The sequence below is a fragment of the Palaemon carinicauda genome, chromosome 14, assembly GCF_036898095.1.
Source record: "Palaemon carinicauda isolate YSFRI2023 chromosome 14, ASM3689809v2, whole genome shotgun sequence".
In the NCBI taxonomy this organism is placed as follows: domain Eukaryota; kingdom Metazoa; phylum Arthropoda; class Malacostraca; order Decapoda; family Palaemonidae; genus Palaemon; species Palaemon carinicauda.
The window spans coordinates 36,143,361-36,160,860 of NC_090738.1; the positions used below are offsets into that span (position 1 = coordinate 36,143,361).

Below are 17,500 nucleotides of genomic sequence, written 5' to 3' on the forward strand. Positions count from 1 at the left end.
GTAGAGCAACTTCGGAATTCTAAAAAATCTCTCAATTTAACATGCAACATTAGAACTGTAAATGTGTTAGATAATCTGCTAGTCAAAAGGCATAAAGACATTCTTCAAAGAAATTTACACACTATTCTTTGCTGAACTATATCAGGTTTGAAATATCTATTCTATCCTTCCTCTTAGGTTTCACTGAGTGAAGTAGTTTTATCTTAAAAAAATTATCTAATATCTAAATATACTATAATTATATATCTCCTTTCTATTTCTGTATTCCTTTAACAGTTCTGGAGACTGACCGACCGAACCCAGTGACGGAAATGGCGGAGATCAAGTACATACCTGAACAAATGTATCCTTTTGAACGTCGAATTCATCTCTGGAAAATATTTGAACACGTTTATTAGTATATTTTAACAATGTATATGTAAACATACAAACTACTATACATATTTAGACATACACACAGGCGCGCACATGCTTATTTTTTAATCAATTCAATAAAACCTTATACGTTAGGCGTCAAAGAAGTTTATAGAATCGCAGAATTTAATGTGAAACCAGAACGGGCATTCTGTAGAACACATACCATCGCCTATATCATGTTGTATATCACAAGATAGGCAATTGAACTATGCACATTTTGGTGCTTGTTTTATGCAAATTGAATAAAAATTGAACATGATATAGCAAGAATGCGTTTTGACCTTTTCGTGATATTGACCTTTGACCCATTCACTACCAAAATCTATTCAAATTTCCCTTGGATCAGGGCCAATCATCCCACGAAATTTCATGAGATTCGGTCAAATAGTTTTTGAGATATGCGAATCACAAACAAACACACACACAAACATGAATAAACAAATACACGGCTATCAAAACAACCTTCTGGCATAGGCAAATATCTATAAGTCATTTAATGCAGTAAAACGAAATTCACAAAATAATAGATTTCATATTACAAAATGCAAAACACCCAAATCACCATCTTGATAGATATATTAAACTCAGATATTCTGTTTCAGTGTGAAAGGTTAAACATACTATTTCAAGATGTTAAGATGTCAGAGAATAGAGAAGGATTTACTGTCTTTCAGTTTTAATTCTCAATATATCTGTTGTAGAATACTAATCATATAAAAGAACACAAATCAAGTGGAGGCATAAATAATACATAAGTAGTAACAGTCGAACATATATACTTAGATAACAAATACAGTATATATATATATATATATATATATATATATATATATATATATATATATATATATATATAAACTATATAGAGGCCCTGTGCATCAATAGGCGTAAGAGATGACATATATATATATATATATATATATATATATATATATATATATATATATATATATATATATATATATATATATATATATATGTGCACATATATATTGTTGCAAGTACTAACACACACACACACACACACACACATATATATATATATATATATATATATGTGTGTGTGTGTGTGTGTGTGTGTGTGTGTGTGCGTACTTAGTGTCACTCACGTGTCCTTGGGTTGGAGTAGTCATATGTAAGCAACTAGATTGTCATAACTGGTCAAAAGAATGTTTTCATACACAACCCACACATATACGATATATATATATATATATATATATATATATATATATATATATATATATATATATATATATATATATATATATATATATATATCTATATATATATATATATATATATATATATATATATATAAATATATATATATATATATATATATATATATATATATATATATATATATATATATATATATATATATATATAGATATTATGTGTGTAAGTGGGTGTGTGTCATATATGTACACACATTCTTTTGATCAGTTATACAATCTAATTACATACATATGACTACGCCAACATACAGTACAAGCCTACACATTGAAGACATTTTCCTCGATCTACAACGAATTCCCAAAGATGTATAAGAAAGAATTGTAATAGAAGAATAGCCTAAATATTTTCTTTAACCGCAGAATTGTCTCAGACCAGGGAAATATGTGCCTCCTGAGGAGTATCTCACGCTTGACGGCGCGTCCCTTACCCCTGAGGACCTTACGGCCCTAGGGAAAGGGGCTTACAAGATCAGGGTAAGTTCAAAGTTTAAAGAAGAGAGTAAGTTTTTTAATGTTATTATGATAGGTGTTATGATAAAGATTAGCCTACCAAGATTTCATGTCTAGAATCTCATATCACTAGCCTGGAGAGTTAGATCACATATCTAGACTCTCTTATGACTAGCCTGAAATATTTGATCACATATCTAAACTCTCATATCACTAGCCTGGAGTATTATATCATATTGTACATCTAGACTCTCTCATGATTAGCCTGGAATATTAGTCCACATATCTAGAATCTCTTATGACTAGCATGTAGTATTGAACATATGTCCTTCTTGACATTAATAGTCGATTGCACTTAACAATTATATACATTTCTGATGACACTTTAAATAAAGCCGATCATATGGACCATTCTGCATTTTCATCAGAACTTTTTGGGGTCATATAAGAAAGATCAAAATTACCAGTTTTAAGCTATGAAAAGAGTACTCACGCCACTGACTCTTACATGCTTATGTAACTCAGTCAGGTATTTGAGCAAGAGTCCGTGTTTGAAAGAAATCTAAAGAATTTGTTATCACTCTGCAACAACTGGTTCGCTCAAATCTCAGTCAAGGTTGTTGCCTCCTAATAAGATAGCACATTGGTAACGTGTTCGCCTAGCATTAGCATGGCCGCAGATCGATCCCAATCCGGGACCGTGAGTTTAAGCTGTTTACTGAGAAGGCCACAATTGTGCTGTTGTGGTGTGGCACCACAGCGGGGGATGGGTAATTTGCTAGCTGACGTTCTGGTGAGCATCTATTCTGATGAAACTGGAACTGAAGCAAGACACCTTTAACCTTTAATTTAAGTATGAAAATGGTCTCATTGCCTACAAATCCGTTCTTGTGCGGCTAACCTGCTATTGGCTAATGTTTAGTGATTAATTTACAGCCAATTGGTTATGTGACTTCATAAGACTATGGGTTTAATCACAGCCATTTGGTTAAGTGACTTCATAGGACTATGGGTTTAATCTCCCTTTTTTTATTGCAGCTTAGCTCGGAGTCTGAGGCATCGGTGAAGGCAGCTCGGGATCTCGTTGAAGACATCGTCCGGGAGAAGAAAGGTTAGTTTATAGATCGGGTCTTCTGATTACAGAAAAGAACAGCCCCCAAAATCTTATGTCCGCACTCTTTCGGGGGGGGGGGGAGTTGTATGCTGTAATTGATATATATATATATATATATATATATATATATATATATATATATATATATATATATATATATATATATATATATATATATATATATGTGTGTGTGTGTGTGTATGTGTGTGTGTGTGTGTGTATGTGTAAATAAATATTCATGTATATATTATGTATATACAATATATTTATACATATATATATATATATATATATATATATATATATATATATATATATATATATATAAATGTGTGTTTGTGTGTGTCTGTATGATTATGTATGGAGGCCCTGGGCCTATAGCATCCTGCTTTTCCAACTAGGGTTGTAGCTTAGCAAGTAATTATAATAATAATAATAATAATAATAATAATAATGCATGTATGTGTAATTTTGTTTGTGTACATATCTGTCTGTATATATACATATCATTAGTCAAGACTACGCATGGCAACATGGTAATCTACTCACCACAAGAGCGGGATTTACTAGTTCGCAATAAGAAAAACCGGTCTTAAATTATACAGCCTAGTTTGTTAAATAAACAGACAAGTTTAAAAGGAACCACTTTTCTATACACAAAAACAATAGGGGGAGGAGGGACACTTAACTCCTGCGTCTCTATACACACTTATCTGAACTAGTCCACTGCAGGGCAAAGGCCTCAGACATGTCCTTCCACTCGCGTCTGTTTACGGTCTTTCTATGCCAGTCTGTACCCGCAAATTTACTTTACAGTCTTTCTGTGCCAGTCTATACCCGAAAATTTACTTAGCTCGTCAATCCATCATCTTCGCGTCCTTCGCCCTGCTTCTTTTGCAGTCTCTATGAACCTATTCTGTTATTCTTAGTCCATCTATTGTCTGTCATGCTCATTATATGTCCTGCCCATGTCCATTTCTTTTTCTTATGTTGTTAGAATACCATCTACTCTAGTTTGCTCCGTTATCCATGTTGCTCTTTTTCTGTTTCTTAGTGTTGTTCCCATCAGTATTTTTTTCCATTTTTCTTTGAGTTATAAGTAGCTTATGTTGTAAGGCTTTAGTAAGGCTTCAAGTTTCTATTGCATAAGTTAATACTTGTAGACAAAAGACCCAGATTTATTTGTTTAGCGACTCTTTCAAGATAGTCGGATGATGATTACTGTATTATTATTATTATTATTATTATTATTATTATTATTATTATTATTATTATTATTATTATTATTAATTGCTAAACTACGAATCAAGTTGGAATAGCAAAATGCTATAAACCCAAGGGCCCCAACAGGGAAAATAGCCCAGTGAGGAAAGGAAACAAGGGAAAATAAAATAATTTAAGAGTAACATTAAAAGAAATATCTTCTATTTAAACTATAAAAACTTTAATTAAACAAGAGGAAGGGTAATAAGATAGAATAGCGTTCCCAAGTGTACCATCAAGCAAGAGAAATCTAACCCAAGACAGTGGAAGACCAGAGGCTATGGCACTACCCAAGACTAGAGAACAATGGTTTGATTTTGGAGTGTCCTTCTCCTAGAAGAGCTGCTCACCATAGCCAGAGTCCCTTCTACCCTTACCAAGAGGAGAGTAGCCACTGAACAATTACAGTGCAGTAACCCCTTGGGTAAAGAAGAATTGTTTGGTAGTCTCAGTGTTGTCAGGTGTATGACGACAGAAGAAAATGTGTAAAGATTAGGCCAGACTACTCGGCGAGTATGTAGACAAAAGGAAAATGAACCGTAACCAGAGAGAAGGATCCAATGTAATACTGTCTGGCCAGTCAAATGACCCTGTAACTCTCTAGCGGTAGTATCTCAAAGGGGGCTGGTGCCCTGGCCAACCTACTACCTACCATTTTGATGAAACAGTTAGTATTCACGTACAGTTATTTTCTCAGTTCTTCTATATCTCTCTTTCTATCCTAGTTGTGACCCACCCGAGTCTCGTAATTAATTGGCACATAACTTATTGTTTAGGTTAACAGAAGAATTCTGTGGTTCAGGGAAAACCAGATACAGATCCCTAAGCTTATGAGCGAAGCTATCATTTTCCTTTTCGTTGCACAGCGAGGCCAGAATTTTTTCCAATTATAATCATTATGAAAAGGAAATCTAATACTTTATTAGGTGTATCAACTTCCATTGAATTCTTTTCAGTTGTTATAGAGGTATACTGCATTGTTAAGCTTTTTTATAGTTTATATATCAATTATCTTTTTTGTTGTTACTGTTTTTAAATTGCTTTATTTTATTTGTTCATTATTTCTCACATCGTTTATCTATTTCCTAATTTCCTTTTCTCACTGGGCTATTTTTCCCAGTTGGAGCCCTTAGGCTTATAGCATCTTACTTTTCCAACTAGGGTTGTAGCTTAGCTAGTAATAATAATAATAATAATAATAATAATAATAATAATAATAATAATAGTAATAATAATAATAATAACATAAAGACAGAATAATGACTATATAAACATACCCAAAATGCACTACTTAATGAATGTATGCACTTAAACAAGTACTCTTATTTTATACGGTTACTGTTATTTTTTTTTATTCTATATCTTTATCGTGAAAAATGAATCTAACATTATTAAATTTTCCAGTTGTGTACGGAATTACGACTGGATTTGGCAAGTTTGCGAGAACGACCATTCCAGAGAGCAAGCTTTAGTGAGTAGAAATTTCTTTTGGACATGTTTTTCTAAAATAAAAATCTAATTTAGAAACTTCCTTTTAAGAACGATCTAATGCAATTTGAGTTAAGGAAACGAATTATTTAGTATAAACGTTAGATTAAACGTATTTTTAGAAGCTCAATATTTTCAAAAAGATTATTTTTGATTGATTATGATGTTTCATGTCTCATTTTCATCCTGTGTTTTCAGTCCAATGCAATCAGAGTTAAGGAAACGAATTCTATTTTATAACTTTAGATTAAACGTATCTTTAGAGACTTAAAATATCAAGAAAGGTTATTCTTTTGATTAATTATAATGTTCCATCTCTCATTTTCATCCTGTGTTTTCAGTGAGCTTCAGCTTAACCTGATTCGATCTCATTAAAATATTAAGAAAGGTTATTCTTTTGATTAATTATAATGTTCCATCTCTCATTTTCATCCTGTGTTTTCAGTGAGCTTCAGCTTAACCTGATTCGATCCCATTAAAATATTAAGAAAGGTTATTCTTTTGATTAATTATAATGTTCCATCTCTCATTTTCATCCTGTGTTTTCAGTGAGCTTCAGCTTAACCTGATTCGATCCCATTAAAATATTAAGAAAGGTTATTCTTTTGATTAATTATAATGTTCCATCTCTCATTTTCATCCTGTGTTTTCAGTGAGCTTCAGCTTAACCTGATTCGATCCCATTAAAATATTAAGAAAGGTTATTCTTTTGATTAATTATAATGTTCCATCTCTCATTTTCATCCTGTGTTTTCAGTGAGCTTCAGCTTAACCTGATTCGATCCCATTAAAATATTAAGAAAGGTTATTCTTTTGATTAATTATAATGTACCATCTCTCATTTTCATCCTGTGTTTTCAGTGAGCTTCAGCTTAACCTGATTCGATCCCATTAAAATATTAAGAAAGGTTATTCTTTTGATTAATTATAATGTTCCATCTCTCATTTTCATCCTGTGTTTTCAGTGAGCTTCAGCTTAACCTGATTCGATCCCATTAAAATATTAAGAAAGGTTATTCTTTTGATTAATTATAATGTTCCATCTCTCATTTTCATCCTGTGTTTTCAGTGAGCTTCAGCTTAACCTGATTCGATCCCATTAAAATATTAAGAAAGGTTATTCTTTTGATTAATTATAATGTTCCATCTCTCATTTTCATCCTGTGTTTTCAGTGAGCTTCAGCTTAACCTGATTCGACCCCATTAAAATATTAAGAAAGGTTATTCTTTTGATTAATTATAATGTTCCATCTCTCATTTTCATCCTGTGTTTTCAGTGAGCTTCAGCTTAACCTGATTCGATCCCATTAAAATATTAAGAAAGGTTATTCTTTTGATTAATTATAATGTTCCATCTCTCATTTTCATCCTGTGTTTTCAGCGAGCTTCAGCTTAACCTGATTCGATCCCATGCAGCTGGCGTAGGCGACCCCTTGTCTCCTAATAAGACCAGGATGCTCTTAGCCCTCAGGATAAACATCTTAGCCAAGGGAAACTCTGGAGTTTCATTAACCGTGCTGAAACAGATGATTGAAGCTTTTAATGGTAAGTTGTATAATTTTTTTCTATTTTTGAAGCCTTGATTTGAAACTAATCTTTGATTTTTCTTGTGGTGGCTTATTGGAAACGTTCCTGCCTGGCGTTCTGGTGGACGGGAGATTGAGTCCCGCTCATATTCGATAGTTTCTTGTAGTGTCTGCAACCTCACCATCTTTGTGAGCTCGATATGAGGTGTGGGGCAGGCTATAGGTCTACCTGCCGAGTCATCAGCATCCATTGTCTGGCCCTATCTGGTCATACTTGGGTAGAGAGAAGGATTGGGCGCTGATCATATGAATATGATCATGGTATGATCAGTCTCTGGGGCATTGCCCTGCTAGAGCTTTATCACTGTCCCTTGCCTTTGCCGTTCATGAGCGACCTTTTAAACCTTTAATGAGCGGGTTAGTAAAAATAAATATATGACTAGAAAAGCAGATCATTTCTGAGTTTAAAAGTTGGCCTACCTTTGATACCTGCAAAATCTAGTTTTCTCCATATATGGTCTGAGATTCTCCAAAATATCTTAAAAAATATAGTTTGTTTATTCTATTACTTATTGAAATGGGATAAAATGTAAAAGTGAAATATGCCTCCTAAATAACTTTCCGAGACCTTAAGAATTTATACGATAGTTTTCACGAATACATATCTGAATTCTTAAAACCCTTATATCTTTGTTCAACATATTTTTGATAAAATTCGAAAGCTCTGTTTTCTTCAAGTAATGACAGACCAAGTTTGGATACATTTCCCAGCTTTTATTCTATCTCAATAAATCCATTTCCTGGTGTGTTCAAGAATCTGAGAAACCAAAAACATTTCAGTGAAACATTAATATTTTAGTAAAGTAAATTTTGTCAGTGGTGGCCGATATGGTAACGTCACTGACTGGTGAACGCCAGACTGGGGTTCGAGTCTAGCTCAAACTCGTTAGTTCCTTTGGTCGCTGCAACCTCACCATCCTTGTGAGCTAAGGGTGTGGGTTTTGGGGGACCCTATAGGTCTATTTGCTGAGTCATCAGCAGCCACTGCAGGGCCCTCCTCGGTCCTAGCTTGGGTCGAGAGGGGCTTGGGCACTGATCAATAATGGCTAGTCTCTAGGGCATTGTCCTGCATGACAGGGCAATGTCACTGTCCCTTGCCTCTGCCATTCATGAGTGGCCTTTAAACCTTTAAATCATCTTCTAACTATGAAAGATTTGTTTAGCTTCAGTTACTCACGGGAAAAGATCTTGCAATTTCATTTTCTATCAATTTGATGACTTGGTGGAACAGAAAACGAATCTATGGAAAGTAAAATATTTAGGATTCTTGTTAGATTTTTTTTTTTTTCACCCTTCATAGTCTCCTGGATCCTCAAATCTGGGTTATCAGTAACGACAAACTAAAGATATTAAAGATTATGCCTTCACTGGGAGTTTATTCTTTAATAACTGATTAAGTTTGAATCTTGTATTCGTTAAATATTGATGAACTTGTTTCATGTTTTTGATGCTACCATTTAATGAAAATCCCAGCCGAAGGGGTTTTTGTAATTTTGGTTATATATATTAATATATATACATATATATATATATATATATATATATATATATATATATATATATATATATATATATATATATATATATATATGTATATATATATGATATATATATAATGTATATGTATATATATATATGTATGTATATATATATATATATATATATATATATATATATATATATATATATATATATATATATATATATATATATATATATGCATACATATACGTCTATGTATATATATATATATATATATATATATATATATATATATATGTATATATATATATATATATATATATATATGTGTGTATATATATATATATATATATATATATATATATATATATATATATATATATATATATATATTAATGATATTACGAAATAAACTACCGCCCTATGATCCTCTCCAGATTCTTAATGCCTACGATTACGCAAAAATAAAGAAAACAAAATAGCTGAGACAACCAAAGAGCCCTTACCCAAATTTCATTAAGAACATTTAGAAATATAGTAACAGATTTCTTTAGGCTCAAATTATAGTAAATATCAGTAACCAAAATTCTATCCTGACCTTTAAATATGCATATCGTTTCTTATTAAAGTAGTGCAGGGAACATTAAACTATGGAGAGTTTTAAATTGATAAATATATCTTATCCACTGTTAAAAAAACCTTTATTTCAATCGGAAATTATCCTTAGAAATATACTGTTCTCAGCCGTATTTCAGTAAAACACAGGCGACCGTAATTTTACACAACTTTGTTATTATCTTTTATGGCTTGATGACCGTAATATGACCCTTTACGTAAATATATCCGATTTCAAAACGGTAAAGGCATGGCAACATTTATTCCGGAATTTTTACGGCAAATTTTCACAATGTATACATGCAGTCATCTAAAATCCTTGCCTATTTTTCTGTAGCTTCCTCCGTTTCTAAAACGGTAAATGCATGGCAACATTTATACTAGGATTTTTACCGTTTTTTACGGCAAATTTTCAACAGAGATCTATAGATGCAATCATCTAAAATTCTTGTTTATTTGTTTGTAGCTTCCTGTTTACCTTGGGTGCCAGAAAAAGGCACCGTGGGGGCTTCAGGAGACTTGGCACCACTCTCTCACCTGGCGCTAGGTATGATGGGAGAAGGGAAAATGTGGAGCCCCAAAACGGGATGGGGCGATGCTAAATACGTGAGTATCAAATTATGATTTGTCAGTTTAACGAATATTTTGTAGATTAAGACAAGTTCAAAAGTTCAAACTTGCAGTAAAGTTTTAATGTTGAACTGGCTGACATAAGTCTTTTTGTAGTTTATATATGAAATATCTATTTTAATCTTTTTTTGATTAGTTTTACATATTTGTTGTTGTAAAATAAGATAAGATAAAGTTCAAACTTGCAGCAAATGTTTTCATGTTGAACAGGCTGACATAAGTTTTTTGTGGTTTATATATGAAATATCTGTTTTAATGTCTTTTTCAGTTTTATGAATATTTTGTTGTTGTAGATTAAGACAAGATAACGTTCAAAAGTTCAAGGTGCAGTAAATGTTTTTATGTTGAACAGGCTGACATAAGTCTTTTTGTAGTTTATATATGAAATATGTTTTACTGTTTTTTTCAGTTTTACGAATTTGTTATTGTTGTAGATTTAGAATAGATAAAGTTTAAAAGTTCAAACTTGCATTAAATGTTTTTATGTAGAACAGGTTGAAATGAGTCTTTTTGTAGTTTATATATGAAATATCTGTTTAACTGTTTTTTTTTCAGTTTTACGAATATTTTGTTATAGATTAAGACAAGTTTAAAGGTTCAAAAGTTCAAACTTGCAGCAAATGTTTTCACATTCAACAGGCTGACATGTCTTTTTATAGTTTATATAAGAAATATCCGTTTTGATTTTTTTCCAGTTTTACGAATATTTTGTTGAAGATTAAGACAAGTTCAAAAGTTCAAAGTTGCAGTAAATGTTTTTATGTTGAACAGGCTGACATGAGTCTTTTTATAGTTTATATATGAAATATCTGTTTGAATATAGTTAATGTTTTTAAAATATTTTATTTTAATTTTTCATTACTTCTTATGTCGTTTATTTATTTTCTTATTTCCCTTCCTCACTGGGCTATTTTTCCCTGTTGGAATCCTTGGGCTTATAGCATCTTCCTTTTCCATCTAGTGTTGTAGCTTAGCAAGTAATAATAATGAAAATAATAATATTGAATATTCCGATTCAAACAAGGATTTTCTCTCAGGTTCTGGAAGCTCACAACCTGAACCCAGTTGTGCTAGGTCCAAAGGAAGGCATCGCGCTTATCAATGGAACTCAACTAATCACCTCGATTACCGCCGAAGCCTTAGAAAGGGCAGAGACCATCGCCCGCCAGGCAGATGTCGTGGCTGGCCTTTCTCTGGAAGTTCTGAAAGGGACTTCGAAAGCCTTTGATAGTGGTAGGCCAGACCATTTACTTACGTCATTTTCCAATTTCACGATTAACTGCTTTACATAATCTTGTCAAAAATATAGAAATGTTTCTCTGAAATGTATTTAATTTTCTATTACAGAGGGGAAATTGTATGTAACAAAATGTAACAATTTTCAAGGCCAATTTACGTACGTCATTTTCCAATTTCACAATTAACTGCTTTTCATAACTTGTCAAAAATATAGAAATGTTTCTTTGAAATGTATTTAATTTTCTGCTACGGAGGGGAAATTGAATGTAAAAATTTTCAAGGCCAATTTACTTACGTCATTTTCCAATTTCACGATTAACTGCTTTACATAATCCTGTCAAAAATATAGAAATGTTTCTCTGAAATGTATTTAATTTTCTATTACAGAGGGGAAATTGTATGTAACAAAATGTAACAATTTTCAAGGCCAATTTACGTACGTCATTTTCCAATTTCACAATTAACTGCTTTTCATAACTTGTCAAAAATATAGAAATGTTTCTTTGAAATGTATTTAATTTTCTGCTTCGGAGGGGAAATTGAATGTAAAAAATTTCAAGGCCAATTTACTTACGTCATTTTCCAATTTCACGATTAACTGCTTTACATAATCCTGTCAAAAATCTTGTCAAACACATAGAAATGTTTCTTTGAGGTGTATTTAATTTTCTGTTACGGAGGGGAAATTGAATGTAACAATTTTCAAGGCCAATTTACTTACGTCATTTTCCAATTTCACGATTAACTACTTTACATAATCTTGTCAAAAATATAAAAAATATTTCCTTGAAATGCATTTAATTTTCTGTTGCGGACAGGATATATTTGATAATTTTCAAGGCCAATTTACTTACGTTATTTTCCAATTTCACAGTTAACTGCTTTACATAACCTTGTCAAAATGATAGAAATTATTCTTTGAAATATATTTAAATTTCTGTTACGGTCTGGAATTTGAATTTGACAATCTTCAAGGCAAATTTACTTGTCATTTTCCAAATCCACGGTTAACTGATTTACATAATTTTGCCAAAATTATATAAATGTTTCTTTGAAATGTATTTAAATCTCTGTTGAGAGCGGGATATATTTGATAATTTTCAAGGCCAATTTAGTTATTGTGTTTCCCCATTTTGTTATTTCTATAGTGGATCGAGTTGCTCTTTACTCTTTACTTACGTCATCTTCCAATTTCACGGTTATCTGCTTTACATAATTTTGCCAGTTACATAAATCTTTCTTTGTTATGTATTTAATTTTCTGTTGTGGACGGCAATTTGAATTTGACAATTTTCAAGGCAAATTTACTTATGTCATTTTCCAATTTCCCAGTTAGCTGCTTTACATATAGAAAAGTTTCTTTGAAATGTATTTAATTTTCTGATGCGGATGGGACATATTTGATAATTTTCAAAGCCAATTATCTTGTCATTTCTCAATTTCAAAGTTAACTGCTTTACATAATATTGTCGAAAATATAGAAATGTTTCTTTGAAATTTTTCTAATTTTCAGTTGCGGTCTGGAATTTGAATTTGACAATTTTCAAGGCAAATTTACTTGTCATTTTCAAATTTTCCAGTTAACTGCTTTACATAATCTTGTCGAAATTATAGAAAAGTTCCTTGGAAATGTATTTAATTTTCTGTTGCGGACGGGAATTTGAATTTGGCAATTTTCAAGGCAAATTTACTTGTCACTTTCCAGTTTCCCAGTGAACTGCTTTACATATAGAAAAGTTTGTCACTTTCCAGTTTCCCAGTGAACTGCTTTACATATAGAAAAGTTTCTTTGGAATGTATTTAATTTTCTGTTGCGGACGGGAAAATGAATTTGATAATTTTCAATTTACTTACGTCATTTTCCAATTTCACAGTTAACTGCTTTGCATAATCTTCTCGAAATTATAGAAATATTTCTTTGAAATGTATTTAATTTTCTGTTGCGGACTGGATATAGTTGATAATTTTCAAGGGCAATTTAGTTATTGTGTTTCCCCATTTTGTTATTTCTATAGTGGATCGAGTTAGACTTAGGCCATACCATTTACTTACGTCATTTTTCAATTTCACAGTTGACTGCTTTACATAATTTTGCCAGTTACATAAATCTTTCTTTGTAATGTATCTAATTTTCTGTTGCGGACGGGAATTTTAATTTGATAATTTCCAAGGCAAATTTACTCATGTCATTTTCCAATTTCCCAGTTAATTGCTTTACAGAATCTTGTCGAAATTATAGAAAAGTTTCTTTGAAATGTATTTAATTTTCTATAGCGGATGGGATATATTTGATAATTTTCAAGGCAAATTTACTCATGTCATTTTCCAATTTCCCAGTTAACAGCTTTACATATTATAGAAAAGTTTCTTTGTAATGTATTTAATTTTTCTGTTACGGACGGGAAATTGAATTTGATAATTTTCAAGGCCAATTTACTTACTGTAAATCTTATTTTGTCATTTTTAATTGTGGATCGAGTTATAACTTTTCATTGCAAAGCTGCAATACATTTTTTTTAACAATGAAAGTTTCTCGGCCTTTTTTTTGAATGCATCGATATCTATTAAGATTTTCAAAAAAATTTAATACCAAACGGTTTTTTTTTAAAAATAACACCAATGTTTTTTTTTCTAATAAACCCAAATATTTCCCTGCAAAACAATACCAAATATTTTTCTAATAAACCCAAATATTTCCCTGCAAAACAATACCAAATGTTTTTCTAATAAACCCAAATATTTCTCTTCAAAATAATACAATTTTTTTCTCAAAATGATAACAAATATTTCTCTTCAAAACCATACCAAATGTTTTTCTAATAAACCCAAATATTTCCCTGCAAAATAATACCAAATGTTTTTCTAATAAACCCAAATATTTCCCTGCAAAATAATACCAAATGTTTTTCTAATAAACCCAAATATTTCCCTGCAAAATAATACCAAATGTTTTTCTAATAAACCCAAATATTTCACTTCAAAATGATACCAAATGTTTTTCTAATAAACCCAAATATTTCTCTTCAAAATGATACGATTTTCTTTTCGAAATATCAAATATTTCTCTTCAAAATGATACGATTATTTTTCTCAAAATAATACCAAATATTTTTCTAATAAATCCATATATTTCTCTCCAAAATAATACATTATTTTTCGTGAAATGATACCAAATATTTTTCTTCAAAATAATACCAAATGTTTTTCTAATAAACCCAAACATTTCTCTTCAAAATAATACCAAATATTTTTCTAATAAACCCAAATATTTCTCTTCAAAATAATACTATTTTCTTTTCTCAAAACAATACCAAATATTTCTCTTCAAAACAATACCAAATGTTTTTCTAATAAACCCAAATATTTCTCTTCAAAACAAAACCAAATGTTTTTCTAATAAACCCAAATATTTCTCTTCAAAACAATACCAATGTTTTTCGAATAAACCTAAATATTTCTCTTCAAAACAATACCAAATGTTTTTCGAATAAACCCAAATATTTCTCTTCAAAATAATACTATTTTCTTTTCGAAATAACACCAATATTTTCCTTTTTTCCTAGACGTCCATAAACTGAGAAAGCATAAGGGTCAAAATGACGTGGCCTCCAGGCTCCGTGGCTTGCTTCACAGCGACACCTACCCATCGGAAATTGCAGGTAATCATAGAGTGATGATCGGAAATTGGGTTCATCGGTTTCGTAAATGTTTTCCCCTAGAGTTTTTTTCATGTTTATTATTATTATTATTATTATTATTATTATTATTATCATTATTATTATTATTATTATTATTATTATTATTAGTTTAATTATTATCATCATTATTATTACTATTATTATTACTATTATTACTATTATTATTATTATAATTATCATTATTATTATTATTATCATTATCATTACTATCTAAGCTACAACCCTAGTTGGCAAAGCAAGATGCTATACGCCCAAGGGCTCCAACAGGAAAAAATATACCAGTGAGCGAAGGAAATATGCATATCTATTAAATATATAAGTAATGAACGATTAAAATGAAATATTTCAAGAACAATAACAACATTAAAACAGAATACATAAGTCCAAGGGGTCCAACAGGGAAAAATAACCCAATAAGGAAAAGAAATAAGGAAATACAAAAACGATATGAGAAATAATGAAAGATTAAAATAAAATATTCTAAAAACATTAACATCAAAACAGATATTTCATATATAAACTGTAAAAAGACTTATGTCAGTCTGTTCAACATAAAAATATTTGCTGCAAGTTTGAACTTTTGAAGTTTTACCGATTCAACTACCCGATTAGAAAGATCATTCCACAACTTGGTCACATCTGGAATAAAACTTCTAGAGTAATGTGTAGTATCGAGCCTCGTGATGGAGAAGGCCTGATTATTAGAATTAATTGCATGCCTAGTATTACGAACAGGATACTTTCCATTAAAAAGCAATACTTTCTCTTTTAGCTTCTTTCCTTATCCATTAATCGATAATTATTATTCAAAACAATCTATAGAACTGAATCTAATCCAAGTGATATCGATTAAGTTTGCATCTTATAAAAGTTTTGATGTCGGTAAAATGGTTTATATTTATCAAAACTGTCTGATACGGTTGTGGTGGCCGATGCGGTAACGTCCCTGACTTGTGGTCGCCAGACTTGGGTTCGAGTCCCGCTCAATCTCGTTAGTTCCTTTGGTCGCTGCAACCTCACCATCCTTGTGCGCTAACGATAAGGGGTTTAGGGGAGCCAATAGGTCTACCTGTTGGGTCATCAGAAGCTATTGCCTGGCCCTCCCTCATCCTAGCTTGGGTGTAGAGGGGCCTTGGGCGCTGATCATATGTAAATATGGTCAGTCTCTAGGACATTGTCCTGCTTGATAGAGCAATATCACTGGCCCTTGCTCTGCCATTTTAACCTTTAAATTCCATTAAAACATGGTGATTGTCGAGGGTAAGAAGCTTAAAGAGGAATCAGCTTAACAAGAAAAATCTCCTCTTTAATAGTTAAATTTAAATATCTTATGATGGCCTTAACCTTGACGTAACTTAATCAGAGGTAGAGTAAAATTAAATATCTCTCCTAAACCAGACGATTTGCTTCTCAAAGTAGAGTTAACTTGCAATGTATTCAAGATTGCTTAATTTGTTGTAAATTGGCGTCCCAAAAATTATGGTCTTAGGCAGAAATCAATAAAAGTCTGGACAATTCAGGATGAAAGGTATAGTCATTTTTGAAGCTGAAAAATATGATTACGAGATAATAAGATAATTTCATACTGCTATTCTTCGAGGATTTATATGAAGTAAAAATTGCATTTGGAACAGATTGTAGCTGAGATCAGATTGTAAACTATAGTAACTGATCGCCAAGAAATATCTTAACAGTTGGCAATCTTGATGAAGTAATACAAGGAGAACACTCCAAAATCAAACCATAGTTCTCTAGTCTTGGGTAGTGACAAAGACTCTGTGCTGTGGTCTTCCGCTGTCTTTGGTTAGAGATCTCTTGTTTGAGGGTACACTCGGGCACACTATTTTATATAATTTCTCTTCCTCTTTGGTTAAAACTTTTATAGTTTACATAGGAAATATTTATTTAAATGTTGTTACTATTCTTAAAATATTTTATTTTTCATTGTTTTCCTTCCTCACTGGGCTATTTTCTCTGTTGGAGCCCCTGGGCTTATAGCATCTTGCTTCTCCAACTAGGGTTGTAGCTTAGCAAGTGATAATAATAGTAAAATAATAATAATAATAATAATATGGAAAATATTTATTTTAATGTTACTATTCTTAAGATATTCTATTTTTCCTTGTATCCCTTCCTCACTGGGCTATTTTCCCTGTTGGAGCCCCTGGGCTTATAGCATCCTGCTTTCCCAACTAAGATTGTAGGTTAGCAAGTAATAGTAATAATAATAACAATAATAATAGTAATAAACATATTAATAATAATTTGTTTTGTAAA

The 17,500-nt window shown here is 31.4% G+C and overlaps 1 protein-coding gene across 1 annotated transcript in view; it reads left to right on the plus strand.

Annotated features, from left to right (window-relative positions):
• The window catches only part of LOC137653164 (histidine ammonia-lyase-like), a 33,196-nt gene that overhangs the window by 8,223 nt on the left and 7,473 nt on the right, over positions 1-17,500 (plus strand). Inside the window, exons 3-10 of the mRNA XM_068386539.1 lie at positions 277-343; positions 2,030-2,132; positions 3,147-3,219; positions 5,890-5,956; positions 7,355-7,518; positions 10,123-10,262; positions 11,324-11,519; positions 15,089-15,184. Coding sequence (XP_068242640.1) covers positions 277-343; positions 2,030-2,132; positions 3,147-3,219; positions 5,890-5,956; positions 7,355-7,518; positions 10,123-10,262; positions 11,324-11,519; positions 15,089-15,184 — 906 coding nt within the window. The remainder of the gene's footprint in view (positions 1-276; positions 344-2,029; positions 2,133-3,146; positions 3,220-5,889; positions 5,957-7,354; positions 7,519-10,122; positions 10,263-11,323; positions 11,520-15,088; positions 15,185-17,500) is intronic.